Source organism: Emydura macquarii, unplaced genomic scaffold (genome assembly GCF_026122565.2).
Source record: "Emydura macquarii macquarii isolate MOO-44397 ecotype Brisbane River unplaced genomic scaffold, CSIRO-AGI_Emac_v2 contig_2768, whole genome shotgun sequence".
In the NCBI taxonomy this organism is placed as follows: Eukaryota; Metazoa; Chordata; order Testudines; family Chelidae; genus Emydura; species Emydura macquarii.
This window is the reverse complement of record NW_027132905.1, coordinates 35,416,384-35,436,142: the sequence shown is the minus strand read 5'-3', so window position 1 is coordinate 35,436,142 and position 19,759 is coordinate 35,416,384. Positions and strand designations below refer to the sequence as shown.

Below are 19,759 nucleotides of genomic sequence, written 5' to 3'. Positions count from 1 at the left end.
CTGATCTGAAAGACAGGCAGAGTATAGATTATAGCCATATTTGCAAACTCTGTCTCCTATGGGGCTTCACCAAGCTGGGAATTGGGTTGGTGGAGCTTATGATTCTGTGTTATGTGCAGAGCTGCAAAACAGGACGTTAAAACAAACACTTGTTTGTGCTGATATTTACACAACATTACTATGAATGAGTGATATCCCAGGGGTGGTTCTGACGAATTTTCACAACATGCCACAGAAAGAGAAATGTGCTTTGCCTGTGGGATGACGCCACCATTGCATTAAACTTTATTACAAATCACCATTTGAATAAATGTTATGTCAGTTGAGTTTATGATCAGCTGTGGTTGAATTTATTCATACAATTTTTAAATTGATTTTGTTTTTATAAAAAAAACTGGAAAGCAAACTGTGAAGAACTTCTTGAAGTGTGTTCTTGTTTTGGTTGTTTTTGTGGGGTTTTTAGAAAAGTAGCCCCTTCCCATATGTTCTTTGTAAATGTTATTACACACTTCGTTGGAGGTAGTGACTACAATAAAGATGGTCACATAGCATCAAGCTGTTTTATTTTTCTATCTCACTTAGCATTAAATGACAAAACAACATTTGTTGGAATGGGTGAAAAGTTCAATCACAAAGTGGCAGTATGATGTAGTATTTGCTAAGTATAAAAGACTTTTTTTGCAGGTATAAACTTTCTGGGTTCAGCATGCAGAATTTCAAACTTGTATTTGTATTGGTTGTGTCAGAAAGGCAGGTAAGTGTGGAAAACAGTCTGAGAACACCCCAGGCTCAAAGTGTCCAAGCTCCCTATCACCAGAGAAGGAACCCACCTGTAAAGCCACAATGGCAACTTCCCCGAGTGGGCCTTTTATCTGGAAGGGATCTCATCTGCACGGTAGAGGGGGGATTTCATTCTAGAGAGGTTGGTCGGCCCCCTCAGGCAAGCTGAGAGGGAGGCCACACCCCCTCTCTACCCTGCCTCAGCAGGGGTAGTCCCAGCTTGGGCTGGGGAGCAGTCCCCGAGCTTTACTTAGTTCAAGGCCCCCTTGGCAGGGCAGTAAGCCGTTTGTAGGCCCCCAGCGGGGCAGCAAGCAGTCTAGCTCCCCAGGTGGGGTAGCACACAGTTCACAGGCCCCAGCAGGGCAGCAAAATGGTCTAAGGGTCACTGGTGCGGTCGGGGAAGGGGGAGGGGGACGCAGGCCCACCCGACTCCACTGCATCCCAGCCCAGGTCCCTAGCCGTCGCGGAGGGATGCACTGCAGGGTCAGCGGGGTCCCAACCGCAACGCACTGATTTGCCGTCCAGCTCCTCAGCTCCTGGTCCATGTGGCCCCTCCCCTGGGCTACTTCCTTTCCCTCAGGTACCTGGGATTCCGGTGTCCAGTCACCCTCATCAGGGTGAGTGTCCAGAGGCAGATTGTAAAACCCCTCGATCTTGTCGGGGGGTGGCAGGTCGGGCAGCTCTTCGGGGCCATCAGCGGGGGGTAGCTCCTCCAGGTCAGGCCCAGTCAGGGCCCATGCCTCGCCATCGTCCCCTTGTCCTTCCAGGGGCAGCTCCTCCAAGTCTGGCCCCCCGTAGGGCCACTTCCTCCACGTCGGCATCAGGCAACTCCTCCAGGTCCTCACCCCTCAGAAGCCCTTGGTCCGACGGGGTAGGGAGATCCGGGGATACCGCGGGGCCCCAGGCCTTGCACTGTTCCTCCGCCTGCTCCTGGACACTGGCCCTGGTCCACTTCCCTGGGTACCTGATTTCAGTTGGCTCACCTGGGTACCAAGCCACCAGCAACCCTGGAGGGCTAGGAGGGACATCCTTCCCCTCCAGGAGCTGGGCTTCAACTGAGCTCCTGGGCCTCTTTTTTGTACTTCCTTCCCTGCCCCCTCGCTTCTGGGGTGGTAGACAGGCAGGCTGTAGCTCTGCCCCCACTTGCCTGGTCTGATTCTGGCAATCTGGTGAGGGAGGCCACACCACCTTGTTACATTCATAGAAAGTGATTTACTGACAGGAATCTGAAATAGATTAGAACAATTCCTATTCACTCCACAGAGAAACATTTTCTACATGAGTTGATCTTTTCCTGGTTCTGGATCTTTAGACAACCTCATCCAAAGAGAAATCAGTGACAGCAGCAGTAGCTAGAGAAGTCTACAGGAAAAAGGTAAATCTATTACACTTCCTTCAGTGACCAGACATATATTTTTACTGCAGTGTCATTAAAATCAGAAGTGGAAAAGACAATGCTAGTTAAACATTCAACTGAATAGTCTCCAGGTGATGCAGTTGCTGCAGTTCCACTAAACGTGGAGACCAGTGAAGTCTGGTTTTAGCCATAATAAGTCTATTCTTGCCTGTTTATTCAATGGAGGTTTTGGACACATCTAAATGGAAAAGGAGCAAGTTCTTCTGTGAACACAGACATGCCATCATTCTGTCTCACATAATTGAAATAGGTTCCATAGGCAACAGACTGTAAGTCCCACACTGTGCAGTTCATCCAGGATTGTCTACAGGTCTTCCTGATGGAGCCAGTTTTCTGGCTGTGTGCCAAATCGCACATTGTAGTACTTCTCACAGGCCTCTGTCAGGGTCCAGGCATCAGGATTCAGTGCTGTTAACACTTAAGGTATGCCAACAAAGATTTGAAGGCTTGCCTGGGAGCAAGACTCCCATGATGCTTCACAATTAAGACAAAGTTAACATTAGAAAGTGGAATTTTACTGGGAAGTAACTCTTAGCCTACTTTGAAAACTTGTAGGAGATATTTTTGTGATGTACTAACTGCAAGATATTAAATGAATTGCAGTGGAACAGGGAACCTTGGCAATAGCCTGAGATAAGAAGTATGTACCACAAAGAGGGAATAGATAAGGACCAGAATTATACACAGCAAGGGAAATAAAGGTTTCATTGCCTCTAAATCGCAAGGGAGGTAATACCATTGGCATACTAGAACCAGGCTGTAATACCAGCCAGGGGAAGGTCTGCTGCAGCTCTGGTAATTGTATGCCTGTCTGTGCTGTCTTTACTAACTGTTAATCAATAAATCCAGTCAAAATTGACTTATCCAAAGTTTGTTGTTAAACTAATCCAGACTTGAGAGACCCCCTCTCTCTCAACATATAATCAGTTATAATTTGTATCAATTATTGATTATCAATCAATTGGTTATTGATTATTGACAAATTATTAAAGATCAGTTACTAGTTATTAATTGTGCCCAAGCTGGGAAGATACATGTTATGAGAACATAGGTTTGTGTTTGCTGGTAAATAGCTCCTACATTGTTAGTCTGACAATACTATATGCCAGCTTTCAATAGCAGCCTTTCTCCAGTAGATCCATGTTCCAGCTCACAGCTGAGATGCTGAAACTCTCTCCTATTGGTTTGGTCGGAGAGTGATGAGCTACAGCCATGGAGCTTTTAATTCCTACCCTAGGGAAATCCCCATTGGCAGGACTGGTCTACAGGACCAAACAGAGAAGGATGTAATTTCCTACTGCAAGGGTCAGGGTACTGAGAGTGAAGCAATGGATGTTTGTGCCAATATCACAGGCTTAAAAATCCTGTAACATCTCTTAAAACTGCATCATTTGAAGAACACATTTGTTGACATGAAGTGGCAGGAAATGAGAGATTTCATGAATCAGCTCTGCCTTGGCAAAACTGGGGGTGTAAGAGGACGAATTTTTACTCTGTCCAGAAGATTTAAGATGGATGCATTGTACATCCAACTGCTCAACATTCACAAGTACATTTTTCTTAGCTGTAACTGGTTCCATCAATCTTAAGAGTGATGAAAAATGAACAGAATTTATTTGATCTGTAGGCTGTGTTTAAGCAACCTAGTCAGAGATTTATGATGTGCATCAATGAGATCAATGTAATGTATATCAGTGCTAGCAGTAGCTTTAACTCAAGATTTACTGGAGTTCTATTTGTGCCTTTTATACAAAGCACCTTTTAAAGAAGGCAGTGTTCCCTGAAATCTTTCCCCTGGTCTCAGAGCTCATGTGATGCACCGGCAGCACCCACAGTGCCCGCACCCAAAAGCAACTCAGAGATCTTTAACTGTCTTCAGAGCACTGACATAAGCACTGCTAGAAATAGCTTTCAGCTGGAAAAAGCATTCTAGGTACTAATATGCAAATAAATTGTATGAGAAACCTCACTTGCTGTAATGGAACAAGCCAAGGCCCGGGAAAGCTACCAGTAGCTTGGGTCCTGAGTATTCTGAACAGGCCCTTCCTTCCTAATTCAATGGTAGGTGTCAAGATACATTTTAATGCACAAAACCTACATATTGAATCACCAGCACCAAGTGACTGAAGGTTAAAGCTAACTTTCATCCTCCTGAGCTCAATTTGTGTCCTATAGAAGAAACCATTGCAGAGCTCCAGTGTAGGTTTTCTATGGAATAATTGCTGCTTCAAGGAAGGGCCTGAATTCTTCAGTACTTGTTCTGTTTACTGATAAGTTTATATAAAGGTTCATTTCGGGGCACTTCAAAAATTGCACACAAGGTTGCTGAAATGCAGCCCTCTGCAGCACATCAATAGGATTACTTATTGTTTGTAGTGTAGACATCCCAAAATGTTAGGGGCTCTCCAGACCGGAGCCAGCAACTTCCCAAAGAGCTTAGTGAGATGAAGAGGGATGGATACAATATGGTGATCATTGGGGTGGCAGGGACATGTCATCTTAGTTCCAGGAGTGATTTTAATGTGGTTTTTGTAGATAGTACTGCAAAAGGGAGTGAATTAAAGGAGGCAAGGGTAGAGGACAGATGAGCAAAATAACATTGTGAAAATCATTTCAAGTAGACGGTAACCTAGAAGGAGGCACGGTAATTATTATGAAAGGAGGAGCCCAAAGGTCTATTGAGGCTGGGATGTGGATGTGAAATGAGACAGATGGGACCAGTGGCTGTTCATTTTTGTATGAAGGGCAATGGGAGAGGCGGTGATGTCAAAGCAACAGGCAAAAAAGATTGATTATATCAGGGTGATGCAAAAGTTAGGTCATCATGCTCCTCCACCATGATTGTTCAGCACTGGGGCCTGTTTGTGCATGACTACAATGTTAGGAGAAGAGAAATGAGACAGGCCAGTAAATTGAGTTTGGATAAACCCATTTGGATATAGATGATCTGGAGTAAAGGGCCTGATATATTGGGTACCTGAAACATAGCATGACGAGCAGCATGGTTTCTTCATTAAAATTATTACTACATGCTGGAAGATGCTAGCTTCTGCTTGTCCTAGGCAGCAAAGTAATAGTGATGGTGAGCCATATGCTTCTTATCCTTTGCCTTTGTCACCCCCTGAAATGGAATTGATCTGAAATGTGGGAACTGGCACTTTTCCTTTGTGTGATGCTTGCACAGTGCTTTGACAATTACTATACCAGTGCTGAACACTGTTAAACGGCATTGTTTATTGCGTTGGCACAGGCTGCACAAGATATAGAAGTGCAACTGTACCCTTTTGTTCTGGGACCCTCAACACACACAGCATGTGTGCAGTGGAACCAGACATTCTCTCACGGTGGGGTTTGAACACTACTTTTCTCTATATAACACCTGATTTAAGTGACAAACATGATAAGAAGACAAGCCCATGGAGCAGTTCTCTGGAAAATCCTTTGCTAACAGGCTTCCCTGCAGTGCCAATTAGAGAACTGCCCATGTAATTCAGTGAATCCTGCCACCTCTGAGGCTGGTTGTGTCCCCAGTCACAACCTCTCCAGCCCTTCTGTAACCTGCAGCATAGAGGTGAGTGTGTGTGTGTTTTCTCCTCCGTGCCAGAGGTGAATGTGAAGTGCCTGTGTCACTATCAACTCCTCATAGAGAGAGGAAGAGGGAGGGCTGCTGCTCAGTGGTGTTTGTGGGCTCTTAGCTAACTCATCAACAGCGTTGTACAAAATCCAGCAGAACCAGGACTGAAATGAGGCTGCATAAATATCAGACACCATCCTAATACCTGTCTCCAGTGAATGCCCCTTACACCTCTAGTGTGCTGGGCAGGGTTTGGAGTGTATGCTGAATGAGTGAAAGCAGAGAGGCATGGAAGGCAAAGCAATTGCCTGCTGTAGGCAATTGCTTTGTTTCCTAATATGCATTAGGTCAGAGTCCCATGTCCCTCACTTTTTTATGAGTTCTCTCCAACTCTTCCCCATCTCCACAGCTTCTGGTATTCTGCTCCCCCTCAGATGATTCCTCTTGGGGGTGATCCATATAATTACCTTTTCCCTTTGCTAGTATTGATCTGGTACTGTAGTTAACACAGCTGGGGATACAATTTGTGTGAAATACTATCCAAAGTGGTGTGGCATAGTGCCATTTCATCCCTCTGCTTAGAAAGACAATCCTGTAGAATTCCTGATTTTCCAGACTGCTCCCTTTCCATCTGTCTAGTTGGCCTTCTTGTCCCATCACCTATTACCAAGAGGGATGAAATCTCTGAAGGAAAATAACTCATTGCTCACAAGATATTTGCAAAACATAGAGGATTTATTAATCTCCAAACAGCGTGGAATGTAGAATTAAGAGTCAGCTTCACATTTCTTTATTCTCCTCATGTTAAAACAAGCAAATCTATGTACATGTTTCCAGGCCAGTTATTAACATCTCTATAAATTAAGCAGCCAGGATCAGGAAAGAGTACCCCCCAGGTTACACACAGTATTTCCAAAAGCACTCAGAGAGGTTCCCACGTTTCTTATACTGTTTCCTGTCCTTGGCCAGCAGGTGGCTCAGCAAAGCAATTTGAGGGTGACTTCCATAGAAAGCCTAAAATCAAGCAACATCAAGTGGATTAGTGAGGCGGATGGGATTAATCCTCTGAAAAATGCCTACAATGAAATGCAGTCCTCTGCCATCCTTCACCAGGCCCTGCAGCCCCATGTTCTGACTGGCCCAGATAGACAGCCTACCCAATATGCATCTGTGATCCAAAATGCTAATCAAACTCTCCCTGCCTTATTCTTTAAAGGATCAGTATGTGATAAATAATGATTTCGTATTATCAATTAGCCCATTATCATTGTGCTAATGTTACACACTGCAGTGGGAAAGGTGACTTACGGAGTCCTTATTTAGTCACAGCTATATCCATGCACGCTCTTTATCCAGGCCTGCTGAGGTTGGAACTGACCGTTTATTTAGAAGGCAATTTTTCAGGAGGAGGATGGATTTTAAAATGATGCTGAAATGTTCTCAATTTTTCCCCTATCTGTGTTACTACAGTCTTGAAAATATTTTATAATTATGCAAATTAGTGGTCTGTCATTATCGTCTACGTTCTTTTTCTGCTCCAGAAAGATGGGTCATACATTGATCTACACTATTTTTAAGGGAACTGGATCTTTAAAGGGTTTCTTGTTACCACTTCTCCTTAGTGTAAAGTGTGGGTTCCCAGTTTCTCATCTTGACAAAAGCTAGTCATTCACTTACCTCTTTCACATTTTCTCTTGGATTGTAGCTGCTAGGGCTCAGACCTGTAAAAACAAGATATGAAATGCTCTTCATTTAGAAATGGAGAAGACCATCCATGTCATTTCTGATTCCCACCAGAGGGGTAAAACAGAAGTTCAGAGGATCAAATAGCAACCATCTCTGCTGATGTATGGTCAGTCCTTGTTGAAGCACATTATTGCTGATGGGTCTATAATAGTGGGGCTGCAGCATGTTACTTTCTGAAAACACTGATGCTTTTCAACAGATTGTGACATTTGCACAGCCCAGTTAACCTTTCCCAGACCAAGTCCCTGTCTTGCCTAGAGGAGTTCTTGCCTCCTACTCATCAGCAACCACAAAACAGCAGTATGAAGTTCAACAGACTTTTATCCCAGGGACTCCCAACTCAGACTGTCACTGACTTAGAGGGCTGCAACTTCCTTTCACTGTTAGTGAGTTCTTAATGGAATTGTTCCTGACAGTTCTTTGATTCTCTTCTCTGACTTAAGATATTCCTGCTGGTGGGTTTGGGGTTGTCTGCAGACATTGAACTTTGGCTGTTTTCACAATGTGCAGTCTTCAGTTCAGCTCCAGGAAGATGGATATTGCACGATGTTTCTTATTTCTTGTGGTCAAAGAAGCTGAATTTTCAGAGGGGACTGTGGGCATTTTGTACCTTGGAACACCTCTACGTGTAAACTGGGTGGGAGAGGTTTACCTGCTTTGCTGGGACTGTCCTCAGTGTGTGCTCCCAGGAGCCGTGGCAGAGTTTGAAGCAGAGAAGCTCTCCCCAGGCTGTCCAATCGCTCCAAATTTAATCTTGCATCTTCATCAGCTGTTGGTAGAAGAAGACATTTAAAGAAGACCTCAGTCTCTATGAGATGACATCTGTCTTTGGATCCTATTTCCTTTTTGAGTAACATCAATTCCATCAGAGGGCTCCTGAACAGGCCTGTGTGCCCCATGTGCTGAAGACTTCAGAAGGCACCACTAGCTAGTCACTCATCTCTAGTTAATGAGTGTGAAAGAGGTGGTGATTGCCCCTTTGGGCACCTCATTCTCCCTCCTGATGTTACATCTATCCAGTCTCTCTCTTTTCACTCTTCTAATAGATCCACCCAATTAGGCACAGTAAGCCACCCATTCATTGGTTTGAGGCCCAAGGTAACTATAGCCCCAAGCACAGAAACACCTGCTGTTCAGAGTGTCTGCAGTGCTAAAAGACACACAGTGTGAAAGTGGCAGTCTTCCAAATGATTACATGGAGCAGCATGTGGATCACTGCTAGAATGAACTGGACAGGCTAGCAAAACAAAATCACAGACTGTCTGAAAGGAAAGAAAGGTGGTATTTAACAAGATAAGATGATGATTTCTAGAACTTTGTGATACTGAGTCAGGAGAACCTAAATGTATGCAAGCTGGGGGCCTTTAACACCCTGAAATAGCTGGCTGATTTAGAGACGATCTAACAGATTATAGGTGTCACATATTTGATTTTCCCACAAAACCCTTCTTTATTTAAATGAAATTTAAAACATTTTAATCAAAACAACAAATCCAGGAGGAAAAGGGAACAGGTTGGCTCAGAGGGCTGAATATAGAATATGGAGGCTCTCTAGGTTTCAGGACTGAATCCAACCCAGTTCAGTAACAACCAACTGTCATTGGTTGGCCATCGGATGGCTGTGTGGTGGCCTATATGAAGTGAATTGGCCTCATTCTATTCCTTAACAGACAGGTATGTGACAAAAACTAGGTGACAGTTTCTTCAGAATGGCCAAGGGCTGACTGCTTCATGATGGCTTGCCCTATACCTTCTTATTCCTTCTAAAAGAGGATACAGTCCATGGTCCCACCAGAACTGAGTGAGATCTTGCATCCATTTCTCGATCTACCTATATGGTCCCATCATCATTATAGTATCTGCAAGCCATGATACTATCTATGCTGTATCTTTTCTGTGGACAAAGACTGAACTTCAAGCTCAAGGCTTGTCAACCTATTCCATTTTACGAGCATTAAATGCAATATAAATCTTGTAAATGTAGGAAATTGTGCAACACGTTTGGCAGTTGTACTTCCCAAATATTTCTATCATCTCTACCATTCACTACAAGTCAGGCATGTATGGTTACATACTGCATTTTTTTCCCCCTGAATAAGAGAGAGAATTGTATTTGCAAAGAAAATGAAATAAATTGTTCTTAGAATAGTCCATTTCCCCAGACAGATTGTCACCAGAGCCCTAAGCGCAAGTGGCATGCTATATGTGCTAGCAACGTCTTTATAAAATGGGCAGCAAATTACATCTTTGCTAGAAATAGCAGGTATATAAAATAGTGGGTGCTGAGACAGATAAAGTCTGAGTGGACAGAGGAAGGTAATCTTGCAGTCACATATTGGGTATGCAGTTCAGTGTTCCGGTTGCTCAGGAAGTGGGGGCAAATTGCATAGTTATTAATTATGAAAAATGCACTTAAAAAAAACCACGAGCAACTAAAAATGTCTTTTCCATTTGAAAAATTTGTTACAAAGATTTTTTTTAAAATCCCAAACCATAAATTAATACTTCAGTTTTCTTAGTAACTTTGCAAGAAACACTAGGAAGTTTCAGAAATGAGTCTTTGCATAAGACAAACTGCTATCTCCATGTGCAATATGCTGAGACATTTCACGCAGTTATTCTAATATACTTTGCCTCCCCCTAGCAATGCTGGCATACACCTTTGGTTTGAGATAAAAATATATATTTGAATATAGACTCCTGATTTTGTCTTCTGTTCTCTTGAGGGTTTTTTGTATTAGTAGAAAAGATTTAATAAGCTTAATGCATGCCTCCGAACAAATACAGTCAATACCAGTGGTTACTGCCAGCTCATTCACAGTATGACGTGATGGATGATATCTGGACTGAATGACAGCTGCCTGTAAACTGTCTGCAAGTTACACAGTAGAAGAGTTGGAAAGACACGTGTTTAAATTTTGGACTTACTAATATTTAGAAAAACGCTTCTTTGTAAACTAACATAGCAGCAGTGTCACCAACAAAAGAACATGAATTACTTAGGTACAGGGCAGGTAGGCACAGTCCCTTCTTTGTGCACAGCTTTCTGACCTACAGCACTTCCTGATCTTCCAGTCTTGAGTCCTGGGTCAGAGTTCTGCGCATATGCTTCAATCCTGACTACTCTACTCCACTTTTGAACTCCTATACTGTTTTACCTATGTCCCTCAGTCCTGACCTACTTTACCTCTAGTTTTTCTAAACCTTGGATTTCCCAAGCAGAAACTTCTCTTTCTAAACTGAATGAAGTAATCTTAATGTTAGCAAATATCTACTAGGTACTAAATGTGAGACTACTAAACCCATTTTCCTTGCTGCCTTAAGCCAAAGTTGGACTGTCCTCAACTCCCCCAGATGGGAGTGGAAACAATTAATTTCTGCAGTACCTCTCCCACTTTTTCTAGGTATTTTTTAATTTTAAAAATAATGAATAACAAGTCTTAAAGTATAGCGAGAGGAACTGGCCATGCAGCCAAGTTACTTTAAATAGAGTCAAATGCCAGCTAACTCACATTTCATGTTGCATAGTTCAGAGAGTTTGCATTCTGTATCTGAAGGCAATAATAAGGGATATTTAGGGCAATCTCCATTTTATGAGGACTTGCACCCAACTGCTGGTTCTAATTGCACCCCTAGCATCATGAAGAAATATTTGCTTTTTTTCACAGCTGGAGAGCACAGATAGAAAAAGGTCCTTTCTGAAAGAATTTCTCTGTTACTTGTCTGGCATTACTGCCCAGTACCCTACTAAGCTCCTGACCACTAAAAGCAAAAGAATCTTACCTGAGAGCTGATAGGACCCCTCACTGGAGTCAGTAATGGGGAGAGACAAGAGAGGACATGAGAGGCTGATGATAATGAGACAGCAGAATACCAGCCTATGCATTGTTGCTGCGAGAATATAATTTGTCTTTGTTGACCCCTGCCGTGCAGAACCGCTATAGGACTGGTGCTTCTCCTCCCAGTTTCACCCATTATATAGCCACTCATGACCTCATAAATATCATCATCCAAAAAAAAAATTGAATGAATTTATTGCCCATTGATTCTAAATGGAAACCACTTTGCATTGATGTAATTTTTCAAGGTAACAGTTCATAGACAATAAATTTACTGTCTCATTGCGTAGTGTACAAAGTGGATATTCTATCAAACCGGGCACAGTAAAGTTTATAAATCTGGCATAAAAAATAACTTCCAGTTATAAATCATGAGTTAACGAAAGGGTCAGACGTTGGTTGAAATGACCAGGGCAGTGAGATGGCTGATTTATGATCCTTTGCAAGCTTGACGCAGAGCATCTGATATGAAATAGTTTTTTTTTTCCTTTTGTGAGTTGGATGGATGAGTTGTCATGTTGTATTGGGGGTTCTCGTGCCAGGAGAAGGAGAAAGAACAGAGGTTAAAACTTCCATCCACTTGTTTAATTTGCAAAGAAAAGCTGAGCTGAATTTAAGATGTGGGTGTTTTTCCCGTAGCATTTCATGTCTGTTTATTTTTCCTCATTTGCACAGGCCTTTTCCAATATTGCCCTAGAGAATTGCCTTGGCAGGTGGATTGTGACTTTGATCTTCCTTTACAGTTAGATGGAGACTCACTCAATACATGTAAACTAGTTTGGGAAATGTTAAATGTAGGTCTTTTATTAGCCTGTGAGAAGCACTGACCCTTTCTAGCTCATCTACCGCCTGTTTCCCTCCTCTAAAGAAATGCACTTGATCTTGTGTTAGATAATGTGCTAACCTCTAGCTAGCTAGCTTTTTTTCTTTTTAAAGCTAATATTGTAGGTACCATGCAAAACAAGCAACCTCGTGACTTCATTCTGTTCCTCTATCCATTCATCCACCTTGAATCATGTCACCTCTCTTTGCAATCACACCGGTCTTTCCTTCTAGATTATGAACTCCTCTAGGTAGAGGTTGGGAGTTCATTCAAGCATCAAGCACACCCCTGTATACAGATATTAAATGGTAAACTGACATATTTATGCTATAGAGCTTTGTTTTGGGTTATATTGTGAACATGAGCTTTCATTCAGGTGTACAAAAATGAGGGTCCCAGTTCAGGCACACTGTCCCTGAACATAGCTTTCCTGCCTTCCAACACTCTGGAAAAACAAAGTGAGATCTGATCAACTAATAGGGCTTTTCTGTTTCCTTTTGTCTTTACTAATTAGGTTGATCTTTCATACTGTACATTCTATAGCTTCAGGAGTTATCTGAAAATTAGCAAGGCTTATTCCATGTAATTGGAATTCACCAGATGGTGAAACAAAAAATTAGATCAATCACACCTGCATCAGCTTGAGATACAGGTCATCTGTCCAAGATGCAAAGACATTCTGAGCAGCACAGAGAGCATATTAGAAGGTAAACACATTAAGGAAGTATAACCATTCATTTACCTCTGCAGCAGCATACTAGCCAATGGTGACTCAAGAAAGAAGTGACATCCAGGATTGGAAAGGCATCCATAACATTCATTTAAAATCAACAATGTATGAAAATCAAAGATATACGGTACCAATCCAAAACCGTGAATGTTCAACTAAGACGTTATCTCACTCAGCGTTAACATATGGCTCTAAGAACTAGAGATCTATTACAATGTTAGAGAGAAAACTAGATGCCTTTGAAAATAAGTGCCTGAGAAAGTTTCAGGACATTGGACAGACTTTAATCACCAACAAAGAGATCTGATAAATCATCAAGCAGCAGCTTGTCTCCACTAGAATTAGAAGAAAGCAGTGGACATATCTAGGGGGCGTGTACTCTAGATGCCAACACACAGATTCCCACATGAAACTGTCAAGTGGAAACCAACTGATGTGAGGAAACATGGGCACCCAAGAGAAACCTGAAGAAGATACCTTTGCAGGGAGGGCAGAAGAGATGATCTCAGCACCATTGAGCAGATGGAAGCAACAGCTAATGGCAGAGATGGATGAAAGAGTTTACACCCTGTGCACCAACGTTGGCATGAGAAAGATGGGTACATTGCATGTAATGTATGTCTTACTACTACCGATGTCTGTGCCTGTGTCTATATTGATCAATTCTGCGGGATCGATTGAGCAGCAATGGAGGCCTGCTCAATCAATCTGGAATTCGATGCAGCTAATCCACCCCCCACAAAAAAGGGTAATGCTGTGTCAACGGGAGGGCATTTCCCATCAGCGCAGTGTAGTGGGGACGTCGCGATAGGTAGAAGTTAGGAAGTCGATGGGAGATACACAAGCTACATAGAGTAGCTTGCGTATCTCCCATCGACTGCCGCCAAATTTCGCCGGCAGCATAGACATGGCCTGTGTGAGAGTATGTGTGCATAGGGGACATACAGTAGAACCTCAAAGCTATGAACAACTAAGGAATGGAGGTTGTTGGTAACTCTGAAGTGTTTGTAATTCTGAACAAAACATTATGGTACAGTATCTTGCAGTCGGCGTCTTCCAGCTAAGGTTGGGAAAGTTCTCTGCAAAGGTGGCACCTGGTAGCACTGCCTGGTTTGCAAGCAGCTCCCTGCCCTATTCCTGTTTCTTGCCTTTGAGCTGAACTGGGGGGGCCTGCCCCGCACCCTTGGCACTACAAGCCCCAGCCCTCAGCCGCCTCTCCCCAGGGCTCGCCCTGCTCGTGACAGGAGGTTGGTGCCAGCCAGCTGCCAGTGCCCCTCTCTCCACTGACCCTTGCACTCCCAGAGGTGCTGGCAGGATCCAGGAGCGCAACCATGGGCAAAGCTTGGGCTGCATCGGTGCACAGGCTGTGGCCCTTTAAAACTCCTCCAGAGTGCAGCTGACACCGACTCCCACTCCAGCTCCAGGCCAGGCTTTGGCTGCAAAGTTCAGTTTCTTTCAGTAGCAGCAGGAAGCTTTCTTTCCTGGGCTCTGGAGTGGGGGTGAAGAGGGAGTGGTGAAAACAGCTTCCCCCTCCCGGTGGGGTGGGGTGGGATGGGAGGGGGCAAAACAGCACCCTTGACTTACAGGAACAGCACAGACCCCAGACTGTTTCTGTTCTGCATGCCAAGTTGCAATACAGGCACAGTATTTGCTCCTCCTGCCCTCCGCTGCTGCCTGATTTCTTACTTTGGTTTCACAGAGTATTCGGTTGACCAGTCAGTTCATAACTCTGGTGTTCATATCTTTGAGGTGCTACTGTATATCAATTTGTAAAACATCCATTGTAGGTGCCTGTGTTTACCATTTCCTATTTCCTGGACTTCTCTTTGCTTGGGTGGATCAGTCAGAAAGAAGAGGGTTCTACAAAACTAAATTAACAAATTCATGTACCCTTCTCCCCATCCTCTTTCCTGACAGGAAATGTAAGTGACCTGAAGGAATGCTTCCCTCCTGGTCTATGACTCATGCACCTTCTCATTCTAAGATTGCAGACAGCAATTAGGCCTGATTTTGCTGCATGACCTCATTGTTTAAGATGATGCTGGATGCTCAGTATAAACACTTCTCCTTCAGTGAGCTATCAATGACAATGGCATCATCAACATTCACTCAGCACATCCTCCAAGGAAAACTAATGAAGGAAGCACTCTCCATAAGCAATTTTTGTCCTTTGTCTTTCCACCAGGAAAAGTGCAGCCTCTTACAGCAATCATGTAGTGCGTCATGTAGAAATTGGGCACCTTGCCCACATCTTATTGCTTTCTACTCAAGTCTTGTATTTGTCACCTATAAACTCTCCTTTGCTGGGGTGCCAAAGGCATTCAAGAACAGGGTACACGTCATCATGCAAAACAAGGAAACAACTCCTCTAATGAAGGTACAAAAACCTAAACATATGGATGACAAAAGTGGATGTGAAAGGTCAAAGTCTGGGGGATTGTTTATAGGAGAATTTTTAAATTTTTCCAAAACCATTATTCTTAAAAAGATAATAATAAAAAATCTCTAATTTGGCCTTAGTATGTTGGTAGATTTTGCTTCCACTGGCAATGTTTCCCTGTGAGATAACAAGGCAATTTCAGTTCTGTTTAATTACTGAACTTCTTGTGGGATAACAAGGACAGACTAACCACATTACTGTACTTTCACTATTGAATAATAATCTTTATTAACCAGCAGGACTTGCAAACAAATTATCTTTTGATGACCAGGATGAATTGCAAACTAAAAATTACTAATAATGCTGAGGAAATTGCAGAAAGTGGTTTACAGAAAATACATTTGAACATTCTGATCTAGATAACAATGACCAAAGTTCTGATCGACTATGAAAGTTCCTTTGTCCCTATTTTATAACATTTTCAGATTCTTCATTAATAGTATTCTATGTAAGTGCAAAGTATAATGTATTTATCTAACCCAGTATCCTGACAGTTGTGAGTGGCAGAATCATTTGAGGAACAGGAATAAAACCTCATAATTTTGCAATACCATGCCTGTAGAGAGAAGTTGCTCCTTAACCGCAAGTAGTAAGTAATTGGCTTATTTCTTGGTTAGATACAGTCAGCAGAGTAAGCATATTATCTATGCTATTATCCAATTCATTGATAAAGATATGAAATAGAACCAGACCCAGGACAGATCTTTGCAGGACTCACTACATGTGAACTTCCAGCTTGGTTGTGAACCATGGATAACTACTCTTTGAATATGGTTTTCCAGCCAGTTGTGCACCTGCAGAGAACTACACTTAGGAAGGAAATATCAATTGTACAAATAAAAAATGGAAAATGATTGCGTAGGAAGGAGTACTGCAGAAAAGGATTTGGGGATTATAGTGAATCACAAACTTAATATGAGCCAGCACTGTAAGACTGTTGCGAAAAAAAAACCCCAAAAAACATTATTCTGGGATGTATTAGCAAGAGTGTGGTAAGCAAGACATGAGAAGTAATTCTTCCACTCTACTCAGAACTTAAGGCCTAAAATGGAGTAGTGTGTCCAGTTATGGGCACTACATGTCAGGAAAGGTGTGAACAAATTGGAGAAAGCCCAGAGGAGAGCAACAAAAATGTTTAAAGGTATAGAAAACACAACCTATGAGGAAAGACTGAAAATACAGAGTTTGTTCAGTCTGGAGAAGAGAAGACTGAGAGGGGACATGGTAGGAATTTTCAAGTATGTAAAAGGTTGTTATAAAGAGGAGGGTGATAAATTGTTCTCCTTAACCACTGAGTACAGGATAAGAAGTAATGAGCTTAAATTGCAGCAGGAAGATTAACATTAGCCATTAGAAAAAACTTCCTAATTGTAAGGGTAGCTGAGCACTGGAACAAATTACCTATGGAGGTTGTGGAATCTCTGTCATTGGAGGTTTTAAAGAGCATATGAGACTTATCAAGGATGGTCTAGGTAATATTTAGTCCTGCCTCAGTGCAGCAGACTGGACTAGATGACCTCTTGAGGTCCTTTCCAGTCTTACATTTCTATGATCCTAAGATTATTAAATCTATTTTACAGGTGGGTGATCTGGCGTAGCTCCTTGTCCAAGTCATGCACACTAAATTGTATTTCCAGTCAATTATATTTTACCTATATACTGTGTCTATATACTGCTGTAAACCTGAGCATACAAAAAGAAGTAATAATGGACCTGGGATACTGAAAATGGGCTATTAGGAGACTTAGAAGATCAAACAAAAACCCTAATCATAACATGGGCCCTTCCTGTTAACTTTCCTTTTTCTAAGATGCTTGTTAGCCCATTGTGTGGGCAATAACTGTAATCTGTCACAAGTGGTGTGTCCTGTGTGTAACCAAATAGTATTTCTACTCTTCGAGTCTGAGAGATAAGTTGCAAGGGTTGAAAGTAGGTTTTCTCTTAGCTGGGGTGCTGAAAGGCATGCATGTATTCATGCATATGGGTGACTGAATACGTGTTTGTATGAGTGAAAATGGCAGGACCCTAAATGCTTCTGCGGATTTTTTCTTTTGCAGATACCTGGCAAACAGTCCCTGGGACTTGGGCTAACACCAGATCCCAGCTGCCAAAACACTGCTCCTTTATAGGGCAGTTTCCACCCATTTTGAGAAAATCCTTTTTGAAGTGAGCCCCGCTGGGCTCGCACACTGTGTTCTGGGTTTATTCTCTCCAAGTGAAGCCTGACAAACTGGTCCCTATTTCTCTTGTCCACCCAACACTAGAGAATTAACAACTAAAACCTTCATGCTGTTCAACATGAAGGACAGCAAGTCTGGCATGACTGGAGCTTGGAAATGTTACACATCGGCCACCTATGGGATTCAGATTCCATGTTATACATCTACTGGAGTACAGTCAACCGACTCAGAATGAGGCTGTTTTTGTCCCATGGGAATTAAATTGTTCCACACAAAATATCATGGAGCCAAAAGGAAAATTATAGTTTATTTTTGAAAAGTAAAATGGGGAAATGATGCCATTGGCAGAAGGGGTAAGCAAAGAGAGAGAATCTCTATTGCAGTAAAGAAGGGAATCCCCTTTCTTCCCCAAGTGCACCCAGATAATCTGCTTTAACCCAAGTAAGAAGCTGTGGCCTGAGGAAACAGTGTTGTACTGAATCAAAAGCAAATGTCCCAGTAGCAAAAAAAGTGAAAGTTACTCACAGGAAACTAAGAAAAACATTATATCTTACTGAAGTAATTTCTCTTGCCTACACATGGGTCTCTCTATAGCTGCAAAAACACAGACCATTCTTAAGAATTTTCCTTTGTCATATTACTCATGTTCTGTCGAATGACAGCTGCCATTTATATCATGTCCATCACTGAAGTATCTGAGCACCAGAATAGTTTAGAGCTATTAGTCATCTTTGTTTCTGCAGATGGATGGATTATGTACCAGGTGCCTTTGTCTATATGCTAATAATTTTAGGGAAATCTTGTACTTACACTGGTGCAGCTCCAGTGGTGCTAGCAACAGTACTAGTGTGGACTGGCCACTACCATTTTTACCACAGTATTGAGTCTCTCTTGAGAATGAATCTCTTTCATTATGAGAAAATGTGCTGCAGAAAAAATCAAGTACATTCAGACTGAATGAACAGACCTGGGTGCCTGTGCTCTTGCCTTTGATCTGCTGATGATGGATAAAGTCAGGAGTCCATATGGATCATGCTGAATCTATTGGCCGCCTTTGATTCTATTGATCACAGTTGTTGTTATCTGGATTGCAGTATCCCCAAGAGGGACTTGTTGGGAATCAAGGCCCCATTGTGCTAGGCACTGCCAAAACATATACAATGAAAAGATGGTCCCTGCTCTAAAGAGTTTACAGTCTAATTTGCGGTGTTGATTCACCTGCAAACCCACCCTACCAGAAGAGGTAGCATTGCCCTTTAGTGACTTCATTTCTTCCTCTTAGGCAGCAGGTCGGCAGGGCCCTATATACAGTGCCATGGAGGCACCAATCCAGGGGGCATCTGCACCGACCCAACAGGTACTGCTAGGGGAAAGACCTTCCGACAACTTGCGCTCACCTACTTGATAGAGACAGGAGCAACACATCCCAAAAGAACAACAGTTACGAAGGTAAGTAACCATTTTTTTCATTTGGTGACCCCTAGGTGTTGTGTTATGAGAAGGAGTAAATCACACTTCCTTATTTACTTTCTCCACACCAGTCATGATTTTATAGACCTCTATCATATCCTCTTTTAGCCATTTAATTTCCAGGCTGAAAAGTTCGAGTTTTATTAATCTTGCCTCAAATGGAAGCTTTTCCATATCCCTAATCATTTTTGTTGCCTTTTCTTTACTTTTTCTAATTCCAATATATCTTTTTGAGATAGAGTGACCAGAGCTGCACATAGTATTCAAGATGGGGATGTACCATGGATTTATCAAGAGGCAATAGGATATTTTCTATCTTATCTATCCCTTTCCTAATGATTTCCAATATTCTGTTAGCTTTTTTTGACTACCACTGCACACCGAGTGGATGTTTTCAGAGAACTATCCACAATAACGCCAAGATCTTTTTCCTGAGGGGTAATGGCTAATTTAGAGCCTATCATTTTATGTGTATAGTTGGGACTATGTTTTCCAATGTGCATTACTTTGCATTTTTCAACAATGAATTTCATCTTCCATTTTGTTGCCCAATCACCCAGTTTTGTGAGATCCCTTTGTAACTCTTTGCTGTCTACTTTGGACTTAACTAGCTTGAGTAGTTTTGTAACATCTGCAAATTTTGCCACATCACTGTTTTCCCCCTTTTCCAGGTCATTTATGAATATGTTGAACAGTGCTGGTCCCAGTACAGACTCCTGGAGGACACCACAATTTACTTCTCTCCATGCAAGATAATGGC

General features: G+C 42.4%; 1 protein-coding gene across 1 annotated transcript; it reads right to left on the bottom strand.

Moving 5' to 3' along the window:
• Window positions 1–6,554: 6,554 nt before the first annotated feature.
• UTS2 (urotensin 2) lies at window positions 6,555–11,426 on the bottom strand. Its single transcript, XM_067566971.1, has 4 exons — window positions 11,301–11,426; window positions 8,170–8,286; window positions 7,449–7,492; window positions 6,555–6,785 (listed from the first exon to the last, which is right to left on the bottom strand). Exons 1-4 carry the CDS (start codon window positions 11,401–11,403, stop codon window positions 6,669–6,671), a joined length of 381 nt encoding a protein of 126 aa, XP_067423072.1. The 5' UTR covers window positions 11,404–11,426; the 3' UTR covers window positions 6,555–6,668.
• Window positions 11,427–19,759: the final 8,333 nt, after the last annotated feature.

Excerpts from the sequence above, each read along its gene's own strand:
- UTS2 (XM_067566971.1), bottom strand. The coding sequence starts at position 11,403 with ATGCATAGGCTGGTATTCTGCTGTCTCATTATCATCAGCCTCTCATGT. Across the intron at positions 7,493-8,169 it reads GGACAGTCCCAGCAAAGCAG|GTCTGAGCCCTAGCAGCTAC; the intron begins GTAAACCTCTCC and ends TTGTTTTTACAG. Across the intron at positions 6,786-7,448 it reads CAAGAGAAAATGTGAAAGAG|GCTTTCTATGGAAGTCACCC; the intron begins GTAAGTGAATGA and ends GCTTGATTTTAG.